We start from the raw sequence: 14,672 nt of genomic DNA on the forward strand, positions 1-14,672 counted from the left end.
CTTTGGGAGGTGAAGTTGAGAGGATTGCTTGAGGCCAGGAATTCCAGACCACCCTAGGCAACTGAGACCTCATCTCTATATAAAAAAAATGAAAATTAGCAAGATTTGGTATGTGCCTGCAGTCCCAGCTACTCAGGAAGCTAAGGTGAGAGGATCACATGAACCCAGGAGTGTGAGGCTGCAGTGAGCTATGATCACACCACTGCACTCTAGCCTGGGTGACAGAGCAAGACACTATCTCAAAATAATAATAATAATTCTACATGTTAAATACACATATCCTTTATATACCAAACCTAGTCTTCCATACTTTCCTAATCCTGTTTCTGGCAAAGACATTTTTCTACTTCGCCATCTTGAAATCTCAGCATTATTTTTGAATCTTTTTACTCCCATAAAACTCCTGCTGTATCTCAGAGATTCTGCCTTGGGGATAGTTGTCTGTCTGCCTGTTGCCCAGGCTGGAGTGCAGTGGCGTGTACTTTCTGCTTACTGCAAGCTCTGCCTCCTGGGTTCACGCCATTCTCCTGCCTCAGCCTCCCGAGTGGCTGGGACTACAAGGCACCTGCCACCATACCCAGCTAATTTTCTTTTTTTTTTGTATTTTTAGTAGAGACAGGGTTTCACCGTGTTAGCCAGGATGGTCTTGATCTCCTGACCCCGTGATCCACCTGCCTCGGCCTCCCAAAGTGCTGGGATCACAAGCATGAGCTAACGCTCCCTGCTAAGGATAGTTTTTTCATGTGCCATTTGTACTGCTCCCTCTTTAGGCCCTCAGCAGTCTTTATGGTAGCAAAATCTTTCCTCCATATCTCACCTCACTAGAATCCATTACATGGTTTACTGTTAGAGCTATTCACTGCCTAGCTAAAAAGCTGATTGCTCCTATTTCTTACCAAAATGAGTACTGACCACTTAGCCTCATTGGCTCTTAGCATTCTTTGGTGTTATCTAGTTTTTTAGAATGTGAAAGGCAACTGGAAAAAGTACACATAGAGAATGAATTTTTTAGTTCAATTTTAGGGAGTTCATTGACTTCCCTGAGGTATCTGTGGGGAGTTACCTCCTAACCCCAGGTTATGACCCTCTGCCTTAAAAGATTCATATTCTAGATGTGTCATTACAAGGTTCCTGTCATAACAAGGCTTCTGTCTCTTCAGCCTTATTTTTCCTCTATGTTCAGGTGAAATACGCTGCTTGTACTTGGCCTCTGCTGTTGCTTCTTTCTTCCAGGAACGTCTTCCTGTCTTTGAATGCCTAAATTCTTTGAGACTCATCTTAGATGCCATCTGTCCCATGAAATACTTTTCTGATTAAATGAAGGACAATGAATAAAACACTTTACAATGCACATGACATAGTATTTAATGTTTCTTTAAATTCTCCCTTAAATCTCCGTTAACTGGATTACTTTTTTAAATCTGAAAACTCTCAACACTTTAGTGCTTATAACTCTACCATTTTCAGAGTTTACATACAGATAGTGAGTTCCTTTAAGCCAGAAATGTTTCTTACTCCTGTGATTATTGTGCCTACAATGTCATGTACCAGATAGGTACTCAGTAAATCCTTGTTAATTGTAAAAATGAACAAAAGTTTTGGTCTTGTAGGATAACTTTTCCAGTAAGAAGTGGAAAAGGGAAGAAAAGGAAAGATGCGGATGTGGAAGATGAAGACACCGAGGAGGCAAAAACCTTAATTGTTGAGCCCCATGTTATTCCTAATAGGGGTCCTTATCCTTATAATCAACCCAAACGGTAATTTTACTACCTATTCTAATTGTAATAATGATAATAGTTTGCCATTTCAGCTGGATTAGGAATGTTTTTAAATTTTGTTTCTTTTACAACTCCACAAAACTCCTGTTTCTGAACCCCCTTTCTTTCTATTCTGTCAATCAGCTGAATAACTGACATTTTAGGCCATTCTGTAGTCATAATATTTCAAAAAGAAACATTTTCAGGTACTATGAGAAATAAATGTTAGAGGGCTACCTTAATTTGAGCAAAGGGTTCTTACTTCATGAGCCTATGTTACATACAGCAGTAGCCCTAATGCATGTGTTCCATAACTGGTAAGTTGGAATTATATTTAGTATTAGAATGGGAACTAGAACTTTGGCACTCCAAATGAGGTCTGAGATGGGCTAAGTACTGAAAAGTAACTATAATTCCATTTTAATTGTCTGTGTTGGAGGGTAGAGGGGAAGGGAGTCATTCAGAAGAGATTGAGAGAACTGGGGTAAATACAGAGCAGATGTTTAGACCACTGGTCATTGTTGTCTAAATTTGTATTATACTAAGTATCATTTATCTGTACCAACTTTTTATTTACTCTTACTTGCAGTAATACGATTCAGTTCACTCATACACAGATAGAAGCCATCCGTGCTGGAATGCAGCCTGGGCTGACTATGGTAAGATAGTTGTTATACCTGTTTGTTTGTTTGTTTGTTTTCTGAGACACAGTTTCGCTCTTGTTGCCCACGCTGGAGTGCAGTGGTGCAGTAGTGCGATCTCAGCTCACTGCACCCTCCGCCTCCCAGGTTCAAGTGATTCTCCTGCCTCAGCCTCCCAAGTAGCTGAGATTACAGGCACGCGCCACCATGCCCAGCAAATTTTTTGTATTTTCAGTAGAGGCAAGGTTTTGCCATGTTGGCCAGTCTTGTCTCGAACTCCTGACCTCAGGTGATCCACCCACCTCGGCCTCCCAAAGTATTGGGATTACAGGCGTGAGCCACCGCACCCAGCCACACCTTTTTTTTTTTTTTTTTTTAAACATAGATTAAGACTAGAAGTAAGTAACAGATTTTAGAATGTGTTCTATTTGAAGTATAGCAACCCCACTGAATTTAAGTGTTTATAAGCAAGTGTAGGTCCTTATGCATTTAAAGATCTTGCTGCTCACTTCAGTGTTCATAGTTTTATTAGAACATGGTTTTGTTTTATTTTTAATTGACATGATTGTGCATATTTATGGGGTATGATGTGATGTTTTGATGACTGTATATATTGTGTAATGATCAAATTAGGATAATTAGCAAATATATCATCCATTTGTTTTCTGCATTGCTTATAGCCATTTTTGTGCTGCAGTGGCAGAGATAAGTACTTGCAACACAGATTGCTTAGCCTGCAAAGCCGAAATTGCTTCCTCTCTGGCTCTTTACAGAAAAAATCTGCTGACAACTGATTTAGAAGTGTGTTTAATTTTTAAGTATTTGGAGGTTTCCCTGTAATCTTCCAGTTACTGATTTCTGGTCAAAGTTTATTATGGTCAGAGAATATATTGTATGATTTTAATTTTTTGGTTTTTGCTTTTTAAATTTGTTAAAATTTGTTTTATGGCCCAGCATATGATCTCTCTTGGTGACTATTTCATGTGCACTTGAAAATAATGTGTATTCTGTTGTTTTGGAGTGGGTTGTCCTGTAAATGTCAATTAGATCCATTTCATTGATGTTATTATTTAATTTTTCTCTATCATTGCTGATTTTCTGTCTGTTGTTTTGTCGATTACTGAAAACAGACTATTGAAGTCTCTCACTATGAATTTGTCTGTTTCTCCTTTAGGTCTGTCAATTTTTGCTTAATGTATTTTGAAGCTTCATGGATAAGTGCTTCACACCTTTAAGGTTGTTATGTTGTCATGGTGAATTGGCCCCATTTATTATTATGTAGTGTCTGTCTTCATTGATGGAAGTTTTCTTTGCTCTGAAGTCTACTTTGTCTGATATTAATATTGTTACTGCAGCTCTCTTTTAAGTTGTGTTTGCACGATATTTCTTTTTCTGTCATTTTACTTCTATTTGTCGTTATATTTGAGGTGAGTTTCTTATAAACAGCATATACTTTAGGTATGTTGCTTTATCCATTCTGAGAGTCTCTGTCTTTTGGTGTTTAGACTATTCACATTTAATGCAAATTAATGGACACATTTGGATTTAGGCCTATCATTTTTTATTTATTTTCTATTTGTTCCCTTTATTTTGTATTCTTCTGTTTCCCTTTTCCTGCCTTCCATTGTGTTATTTGAGTATTACGTTTTTATTTATTATATTTGGTTTTTTTTCTTTTTTTTTTTTTTTTTTTTTTGAGACAGTCTCACTTTGTAGCCCAGGCTGAAGTGTAGTGCCACCATCCTACCTCACTGCAACCTCTGCTTTCTCAGGTTCAAATGATTCTTGTGCCTCAGCCACCTGAGTAGCTGGGATTACAGGTGTGCACCACCACGGCCAGCTGATATTTTTGTATTTTTAGTAGAGAATTGGTTTTCACTATGTTGGCCAGGCTGGTCTTGAACTCCTGGCCTCGAGTGATCTGCCTCTCTCAGCCTCCCAAAGTGCTGAGATTACAGGTGTGAGCCACTGCGCCTGGCCTATCATATTCTTTCATTATATTTTTGGGTGTAGTGTTTTCTTAGTGGCTGCTCTAGGAATTTGCAATATACTTAACTTTTCAAAGCCTACTTACAATCAGTATTATGTCACTTCAGGTTGAATGGCAAATACTTACTCCCATAAAGATTCCTTTACCTTCCTTCCCCTTTTATATTGTAGTTGTTTTGTGTGTTACATCTAAATACATTAAGATACCATCACGTAGTATTAGAATTTTTGGTTTCACCTGTATACGTATTTTAAAGAACTCTAGAGGAAAAAATAGCCTCTTACTATATTTGCTGTTTATTCTATATTCTTGATATTCCAAGTTTCCTCTGGTAGCATTTTCTTTCTGTCTGAATAACTTTTTTTTTTTTAACCACTTTTTGTAACATGTCTACTAGATATGAGTTAGTTTTGTTTTTCTTCATGCAAGAATGTCTCTAATTCATCTTCATAAAAGATATTTCACCTCGACATAGAATTGTGGCTTGATAGTTCTTCCTTTTAGCACTTTAAGTGTTATTACACTTCTTCTCATTTCCATGTTTTCTGATGACAAATCCAAAGTCATTTTAAATATCTTTTTGTTATACATAATGTATCATTTTTCTCTGGTTGCTATCGGGATTCTTTTTCTTTGCTTTTTGTTTTTAACCATTTAATTTTGGTATATCTGAGCTTGGATTTCTTTGGGGTTATTCTCTTGGGGTTCACTGAGCTGCTTGAATCTGTAGATTTATGTCTTTTGCCATATTTAGGAAATTTTCAGCCATGATTTTTCGAAAATTTTGTCTATGCCATACTCTTGTTCCTCTCCTTAGAATTTGTTGACATGAGTGTTAGACTTGTTAATGTTGTTCTATAGATTCTTGGGTCTCTATTTTTTTTCAATCTTTTTTTCTGTTATTCAGGTTGTGTAGCTTACTGATCTATCTCAAAGTTCACCAACTCTTCCTCTATCCTGTTCATTTTGTTATTGGGCCCATCTACTGAATTTGTTAATTTTATCTTTCAGGTCTGTACTTCACATTTTCTAACAATGTGTGATAACTGTGATGACTTAGTAGTTTACTATATGTTCATCTTCTTTTTAGGTTGTGGGCCCACCTGGTACAGGCAAAACAGATGTGGCAGTTCAGATCATATCTAACATCTACCACAATTTCCCAGAACAGAGGACTCTAATTGTTACTCATTCCAATCAGGTAAATGACTCTGTATTTGTGTGTGTGTGTGCGTGCGTGTGTGTGTGTGTGTGCATGCGCGCACATGCGTGCATACAGGTTAGGGGTTGGGTGGGGAGGTAAGGGTGGGACACAATAAGTTCCTCTTCAAGAAATCTAGTTTCTTCATTCTTTGTTCTCCATTTTTCTGAGCCTGGCCTACCTGTTCCCTAACATATTCTGGCATGCCTAAGTCTCAGCCGGTTTGTGGCTCACATTCTCTCCCTTATTTGGGAATGCATTAGCTCCTAGGTCCCACGAGGACCCCCTCGTCTCCCTTGCTTCCCCGTCACACGGTGACCATATTTAGAAAAGCTTAAGTTTTAGCCAATCAGGGTAGTTTAGATTGTGCAGTCTTACTCCAGCCAATGGGGAAAGGACACAGATAATAGGGGTTGCATTAGGAGTAAAAACCCTTCTCTCCTTTGTTCGGTGTGCTCTTGTGAATGTGACTGATGCAGGTAGCACCCACCTGCAGAAGTAAATTGCCTTGCTGAGAAAACTTTTTGTCTGAGTGCTGGTTCTTCCTTGCGGTATTGAGCACTTGTTCCTAACAAGGAAGGAGCAGGGGATTCATGAAATGAATGTATTAATAGATGATTTCTCTTTGTATGAAAATCTGATCATGGGTACTACAGAATACCGGGAAAGGCTAATTGGTACAGATGGTTCCTGACTTTTGGTTCGACTTTTATTCTGACCTATAATATTTTGACTTTATGGTGGTGTGAAAGCAATATGAATTCAGCAGAAATTATACTTCAGGTACCCATACAACCATTCTGTTTGTCATTCTTATTTCACTATTTAATATATTATATGAGATAGTCAACATTTCAGTATAAAATAGGCACACTGTGTTAGATGATTTTGCCCAGGTATAGGCTAATATATGTGTTCTGAGTATGTTTTACATAGGCTAGGCTAAGCTGTGGTGTTCAGTAGGTTAGGTGTGTTAAATGTATTTTCAGCTTAGGAGATTTTCAACTTTTGATAGGTTTATTGGAATGTAACCCCATTGTAAGTTGAGGAGTATCTGCTTTTGAGCTACTCTTGGATTATCACTGCTTATAATGAGACAACACTGAGAGATATATAAAAACAATCTTTTTTTTTTTTTTTTTTTTTTTTTTTGAGACGGAGTCTCGCTCTGTCGCCCAGGCTGGAGTACAGTGGCCGGATCTCAGCTCACTGCAAGCTCCGCCTCCCGGGTTTATGCCATTCTCCTGCCTCAGCCTCCCGAGTAGCTGGGACTACAGGCGCCTGCCACCTCGCCCGGCTACTTTTTTGTATTTTTTAGTAGAGACGGGGTTTCACCGTGTTAGCCAGGATGGTCTCGATCTCCTGACCTCGTGATCCGCCCGTCTCGGCCTCCCAAAGTGCTGGGATTACAGGCTTGAGCCACCGCGCCCGGCAAAAACAATCTTTTATTTCTACTGGAGAGGGTCATAACGTGAAAAAGCTAAGACTATATTTGGATATATGGTTAGATATTTGGATTAAATTAAATTGCCATTTTTTCCTTTCTTCTACACTAAACTAGAACTTTTACTTTGAGATTATAAGCATTAACTCTTATTGGGAGCATTTTTCTTCATTTAGTAGAATGAATATTCCTGAAAGACTAAGGTCTAAAGTGCATTGATACTGGATTAAATTTCAAATTCATGTGAAATGTACACCTGTATTACATGAAGGGACTGTATTCTACGTTAGTCATTCTCAAGCTGTCAGAAATGAGGGAAGAACAAGTAACATTTATTAGATCTGGTATAAAATGAGACAGGCAACTCTGAGAACATCCTGAAGCACATTATGAAATTTGCATGGTAGTCAAAACCTCTGAAAGTTTTTTCTCGGAGTTTATGTTAACAGTGGTGACTTCAGTTGACCAGTCTTAGAATTGGTATACACAGAAGCATTCTGAAAACAAGTGTTGTTGGAATGCCAAATATCAGTTATTCTGGTGATCATTAACTTTTAATTTATAAGGTTTTAAAAATAATACTATTCAGTTCATTTGCCTGACATTTTTATATATTTTGAAGTTTATAAGTACTAAACTTACCCAATATACTGAATATATGTTATACATAATTATATAATAACATATTACATAATAATATATTGGACATAACACATCCAATATACTGAATTTGTGGGAGTTGAAGGGGGATCAATTTGGACTTTGTCTTAATAAAAGAAACAAATTATGAAAAGAAGTTTTTTTTCTTCTGTTTATAAAATTTGTTCTGTAATATGCCTATTGTAAATTCTTAGAATGAACAAAGAATAATTCATGTGTTGTTTTAACATATTTTTTACTGTTTTGTCATACCTTGATACGGCTTTCTACAGTTATCCCCTACTTTATGATTGATTTGTATAGCACAGTCATTGAAAAGATTAATTTGCAAAAATAGACACATAATTCTCTGCTTGCTAAACACCTGCCTTGGTTTTTTGAAATTCAAATCATTTCCCTTGATGCCCATCAAATTGATTGTTTTCCTTCAGTTAACTGTTTTGTGTGCCAGATCTTCATTTGCATGTATAATTCAAGTAGTTTTCCAAAATCACTCTAATTCACAATGAAATCATGTCGTTTTTTTGGGATAATAGTGTGCAAGTTTGTGGGGTTTTTGTTTTTTGTTTTTTTGTTTTTACTTTTACTGTAAATCTGTGTGGTTCTTGAGTTTGAATAGTGAAGGTTTGGATAGTGAGTAACACCATGTAATCTGCTCTGTTGGGTGCTGAGTTTTGGATGATGAGTATCAAGAGTTTGGATAGTGGGGGATTTTTCTGAAAAGTTAGTTAAATCTCTTCAGTTTCAGAGCTCAGATTGCTGGAATTTTGATGGTAAAAGATATCTGTATCTACATTATATAACCTAGGTGTTTATAAGACTGGATGTTGACTTCACAGGCAGGGTTGGACTAGTGATAAGTGAGGAGAGATATTTGAATGGCAGCTAATTTTTAAATAATACCTTAATTAGTGAATCTTTCCATACTATGAAACTTTTGCCTTTCTGTAAAACCTTGTAACTGCAGAAGTTCAGATAATGAATACTAGGATGCGAGGGAACCCTAATTATGAACATTTCATAGATAGAAAGTAGTGACTTTTAAATGACTTTCATAAATAGTTTGCAATGAATGAGTGCTCTGCTCTTTATTATATTGAGAACATTAGACTTTCAGACTAAGATTTGAAAAAGATGCAATTTACGTTTCCACCTTCTGGTCCTCTTAAATGTATTCTACCTATGCGCTCACTGCCTTCTTACTGTCTTTCTCCAACTGCAAAAACTTTTTCAGTTCTCTGCAACCCAAGGAAATGCTGTTGAATGAAATGAAGCTCAGTGTGGTTGTTTATTTTAGGAATTGTTACAACTTAGAAGAAATAGCATCTGAGTCAATGCCTTTCTTGTTTCATAAATTAAAAGCAGATGTTTAATGGGTGGGTGGTTTTATGTTTTCTAGTTATCCATACAGCCAAATAGACATAGATGGCAATATCAGAAATCAATATAAATATTATTTGATTAAATTATAAATGGCCTAATATAAGGCTGATTTCCTTCTGTGTTTCAACTTTGATTCTTTCTAAATGCTAGTTTTTGCTGCGTTTAAAGGTGTCATCACCCTTCTTGCTTTATTCTCTAGGCCCTTAACCAGTTGTTTGAGAAAATCATGGCATTAGACATTGATGAGCGCCACCTACTGCGTCTTGGTCATGGAGAAGAAGAGCTGGAGACAGAGAAAGATTTCAGCAGGTGGGCAAATGGGAGTGTAAAAAAGGATTTTTTATTTTCTTTTTATTTCTTTTATTATATTAAAGAAGAAGAGAGCAATGAATACTCAAACTTAATTCTAAAAGGTTCTAATGTAACTGACTAAGACTGTATGTTGACCTAGAAATCTGGTCATGATGTCCGTCAGTTCCAATTGTATATGTTTATGCCATTTTGTCTTCAAACATATAATTATATTAATGAAGAGAATGATCTTGTTAATCTTTTTAAAATTACAGATTGCCTTTTGCTTTCTATTTATTGAGGTAATTTTTAATGTTACCAATTCAAAACTACAACTTTAAATGGTTCCTTTCTCACATCTTATGCAGGTATTTAATTTGCATATATTTTAGATGCCAGTTAGGAGGTTGATTTATTTATTGAAATAGAAATTACCAGAGGCTGACGCAGGCGAATAGCTGGAGCCCGGCAGGCAGAGGTTGCAGTGAGCCGAGATTACGCTGTTGCACTCCAGCCTGGCGACAGAGCGAGAGCGAGACTCTGTCTCAAAAAGAGGAAAAAGAAATGCAAATTAATGATTAATGATAACATAAGATTTGGGGTTATAAGTATAACTTCAGATACTTATTGCCAGTTTTGCTGGACTTTATGTTTGATATTACATACTGTAAATTGACTAAAACTTTACAAGTCGGGTTTCTTCTGCCATTAGTATTTTAATTTTTTTCCTTCAAAGTTGCTTTATAATGTCTCGTTTTATTTATATTTAAGTCCATTTTTAAAGCCCAATTTTAGGTAATCACAATTAACAGCTGGACTTATTTAATGTAGCCTTTGGCTATAAACATGATCTTTGACAAATCGATCATAGACATTAAAAGAGTTTTAAATTATTATGTGCATCTATTTTGAGTTCTTGTGTTATAGAGCTTACCAAACACTTAACTTCTAAAAAGTCACTATGTCGCAGAGGGCAAAGAACAACATGTCATAGGTTATTTAGGGCTCTATATTCTTATTTTCAGATTATCCAGTAATACTTTTGAATTAATCCCATAAGTATTTCCTCATTTTAAAGCCAACTTACAAAGGTAGGTTAGATTCTAAAATCTAATAATTCAGAATTCAGTGAACATGACGGTGCTAATAGAATGTTTGACTATAATTACAATTATATTGAAGTAGAATTTATAGTTTTTAAAGAATATTAGAATGGGGTAGACTTTTTACGATGATTTCAGGTACCACCAAATTTGTTAGAAGAAAATATAGTTTTTTCTTCTGACACATAACCTAGATATTGCTAGTTTGCATATTTGATTGGACATATTCTTTCTTTCTTACAATTAAAAAGAAAAATCATAACTGTTGTTTCATAATAAAAGTAATATCACTTTCTCTGAAGAAAAAATTGTAAAATCTGGTGAAGTTGTAGAGAAGGAGTGGTTATCCATAGTTATACTATCCTAAAACAACTTTTTGCTAGTCTTTTTCTGTAATACTGTTATTTGTAATTTTTATGTTGCTTTTTTTTTTTTTTTTTTTTGAGACGGAGTTTCACTTTGTTGCCCAGACTGGAGTGTAGTGGCACCGTCTCGGCTCACTGCAACCTCTGCTTCCTGGGTTCAAGCAGTTCTTCTGCCTCAGCCTCCTGAGTAGCTGGGATTACAGGTACCCGCCACCACGCCCAGCTGATTTTTTTGTATTTTGGTAGAGATGAGGTTTCACCATGCTGCCCAGGCTGGTCTTGAACTCCTGAGCTCAGGCAATCCATCCGTCTTGGCCTCCCAAAGTGCTAGGATGATAGGCGTGTGCCACTGTGCCCAGCCTTATGTTGCTTTTTAAAAATAATTAAGTATTTATCTTTTAAGTGTAATAATGTACTAATTGAGCAGACAGTACATAGAGTTTAATTGTACTGTATATTGCTTTTATGTATTTATTTATTTTATTTTTTTTGAGACAGAGTCTCACTCTGTCACCCAGGCTGGAGTGTAGTGGTGTGATCTCAGTTCACTGTAACCTCTGCCTCCTGGGTTCAAGGGATTCTTGTGCCCCAGCCTCCCAAGTAGCTGGGATTACAGGCGCCCACCACCACACCCGACTAGTTTTTGTATTTTTAGTAGAGACGGGGTTTTGCCATGTTGGCCAGGGTAGTCTTAAACTCCTGACCTCAAGTGATCTGCCTGCCTCGCCCTCCCAAAGTGCTGGGATTACAGGCATGAGCCACTGTGCCCGGCCTGTCTATTGCTTTTTAAGTTTAACATTACTTCACAAGAATTTTGGCATTTTATTAAGAGAGTCTATAAGCATTCCTGATTTTTTTGTCATTAACAAAATGTTCATTGTAGATAAAAGTTTAAACTACACATAAGTAAACAGAAAAAAGTTTTATCTGCCATAATGTTTATATCCTTCCAAGTTGAAAAATTCTTCAAAACATAGATCATGTTTTAGAACTCTTTTTTATTCTTAATCATCCCTTGCTACCTCAAATGTGAATCTCTGAACTACATACAGCTAGGAACATGACTTCTTTTGTTGAGTCTTTAAATTCGTTTAGTCTTATTTTAAGCACTAAAGGGTTATAGGAGACCCTTTGTTGTTGTGTTGTTGTGAAAAGAATGTGCATAGAATTTGGGATCTAATTCTGGTTCCACTACTTTCTTCCTTAACTGTGTGTTTTTGGATGAGGTGCTCTCCAAACTTCAGTTTTCTTACTCATTCAGCAAACATTATGAACCTGCTAGGTTTGGGTGCCAAGCTATGTATTGGGATATGTAGATGACAGAGATAATCAAATACATTTAAAATTACTTTTCAAAGCCTTTAGATCTAATCTACTATTACATAGTGTAAAACAGTGCTGTTTGAAGCAGCCAGTTTGTGAACTTATGTGTTATTGGTCTGTAATGAAATAAACTAGCACCAGATGAACTGTCCTGCTTTCTTCTTTGTGAAAGTGCCTTATTGTGAGAAGAAACATTGAGAGCTGAACTAAATGGTGTATTTAGTGATGTAATTGGTTTTCCCGCCTCCTAGACCAGAAACACCCTTGCAGATCAATGCTGGTCCATAGGGTATACTCTAAGTAGTTTTCTTTTTTTTTTTTTTTTTTTTTTGAGACAGCGTCTTGCTCTGTCGCCCAGGATGGAGTGCAGTGGCTCAGTCTCGGCTCACTGCAAGCTCTACCTCCCTGGATCATGCCATTCTTCTGTCTCAACCTCCCAAGTAGCTGGGACTACAGGCGTGTGCCACCACACCCGGCTGATTTTTTTTGTATTTTTAGTAGAGACAGGGTTTCACCATATTAGCCATGATGGTCTCCATCTCCTGACCTCATGATCCGCCCGCCTCAGCCTCCCAAAGTGCTGGGATTACAGGCGTGAGCCACTGTGCCCGGCCTACTCTAAGTAGCTTTTAGAGTAAAGTAACCCGAGAACTACCATCAGTAGTTGAATAGAAGCCATATCTTCTATTTTTTTCTCCCCTTTTTTGCTATTATGATTTTCTTCAATTTTGCTGATTGTTTCCTTCAAAGTCTCTTTATTACAGTTTTGCCATTTTACCTAATTGAAATGTCTAGGTATGGAAGAGTTAATTATGTTCTGGCTCGAAGAATAGAACTTTTAGAAGAAGTCAAACGATTGCAAAAGAGTCTAGGGGTTCCAGGAGATGCCTCATACACCTGTGAAACTGCAGGCTATTTCTTCTTATACCAGGTAAGATATTAAGGGTTTTTGAATCATACTTCATCATAATATGAACCCCAATTGGAAGCTGGAATGAGTTCTTGTGATCCTTCATGAAAGCTTATTTTTTTGAGTAGATTAGAATATATGGTATTGCAAAAGCTTTATTTATGAATGTTAAGTGTATTTTGTATTATCTTCCATTTTCTTTGCTAAATAACTTTGCTTGATGACTCATTCTGTGAAAGACCAGTGTTGCTAATTTTTACATTTTTTTCTTTCTGTTGACAATGTTCTGGTTACTCTTTTTTCTTTTTTTACTGTAGAAATACAACTGAATAAATATTCTAGCTACCCAGTGGCAACAAAGTATAATTAACTTTTATTGTATACATTAATCAACTAATGAAGGAAAACATTCTTCTTTCAAATTTCCAGAAATAAATTACGTCTTACAAGTAATTGCACAGTGGGTCTTGAAGTTAAAGGCTTCTGACTTCAAAAAAAAGGTGTACTTTTACTTTTGTTAGGGTTAATTTTGGAAGCATGCAAACCAATGAGAAATAGCCAAAAAAAGTGAATAAAACTAAACTTTAATAGTTGGTTGGATTACTAATAATTTTAAATGGACTAGGACATAATTGGATAATGAAGATTTTTGTGTAACTATTTGTTCTCTTTGTTTTAATGCCAATTATATATTTTAGATATAAATTATAATATTGTAAGCTTATTGTAAGTGGATATCACAAAGCAGTTAAGTCCATTCAAAATGAGTAACTTTCATGGTTTCTTGGGACGCAGGGAAAATACATAATACAGCCTACATGAGATTCAAGACTGTTTAGGATTTGCATAAAGTAGTAAAGATCATGCTTAAATGCTTTTTTGACACAGAAAATTACTTGGCTTTCAGTGAAAACAATGTTTAAAAGTGGGAAAAATAACCTATAAATTATGAAGGTTTATGTAATAAATTTGGGAAAAATGAACTTGAGGCTTCACAGTGTAAATTGGCAATTTTCAACATTTAAGAATCATATCAGGAAAGTTGTTCATGAGTTAAATTCCTAGCCCTTGTTCCTATAGCTTCTCATTCAATAGAGGTGGAATCCAGGAATCCACATTTTTATTTAGCTCCTCAGATGTTTTGCCTAAGGACTACACTTCTATGAAATACTGAGATTATAACAGAAATACCTGGGAGAGTTACAGAAATTGAGGTTACACAGTAAATGGCTGGTAGAGGCATAGCTCTAACATTATACAAAGTAATTGAACTATAATCACAAAAGTCATAAGCTTTCAAATATGCACTCAGCTTAACCACACGTTCTTTATAAATGTTCTAAAAATCTGGGAGAAGGGTTGACAAGTGCCAAATTGATTAAAAAGCTGCTAAAACTGAACTTACCATATATGGAGAGAAACAGAGATGAAAAAAATGAGAAATTTCTTTATCCAGAGAGCTTTCTTTCCTTTACATTTCTTTTAAGTATTGGTAGTAAACTATCTTCAGTTACATGGAGAATCTGAACTGTCTGAGTTAGAGTTCCATAAAATGACATTGAGGCTCTTTCCAGTTTGTAGAAATTTGTTATTAAGGAGCCTTT

The 14,672-nt window shown here is 36.2% G+C and overlaps 1 protein-coding gene across 4 annotated transcripts in view; it reads left to right on the forward strand.

Moving 5' to 3' along the window:
- The window catches only part of AQR (aquarius intron-binding spliceosomal factor), a 117,152-nt gene that overhangs the window by 68,323 nt on the left and 34,157 nt on the right, over nucleotides 1–14,672 (forward strand). For all 4 annotated transcript variants that reach the window (XM_021940400.2, XM_009209877.4, XM_021940399.2 and 1 more), the window contains 5 exons: nucleotides 1,611–1,757; nucleotides 2,347–2,416; nucleotides 5,479–5,589; nucleotides 9,276–9,385; nucleotides 12,954–13,089. In XM_021940400.2, the coding sequence (XP_021796092.1) occupies nucleotides 1,611–1,757; nucleotides 2,347–2,416; nucleotides 5,479–5,589; nucleotides 9,276–9,385; nucleotides 12,954–13,089 (574 nt within the window). The remainder of the gene's footprint in view (nucleotides 1–1,610; nucleotides 1,758–2,346; nucleotides 2,417–5,478; nucleotides 5,590–9,275; nucleotides 9,386–12,953; nucleotides 13,090–14,672) is intronic.

This window comes from Papio anubis, chromosome 7, assembly GCF_008728515.1.
Source record: "Papio anubis isolate 15944 chromosome 7, Panubis1.0, whole genome shotgun sequence".
NCBI lineage: Eukaryota > Metazoa > Chordata > Mammalia > Primates > Cercopithecidae > Papio > Papio anubis.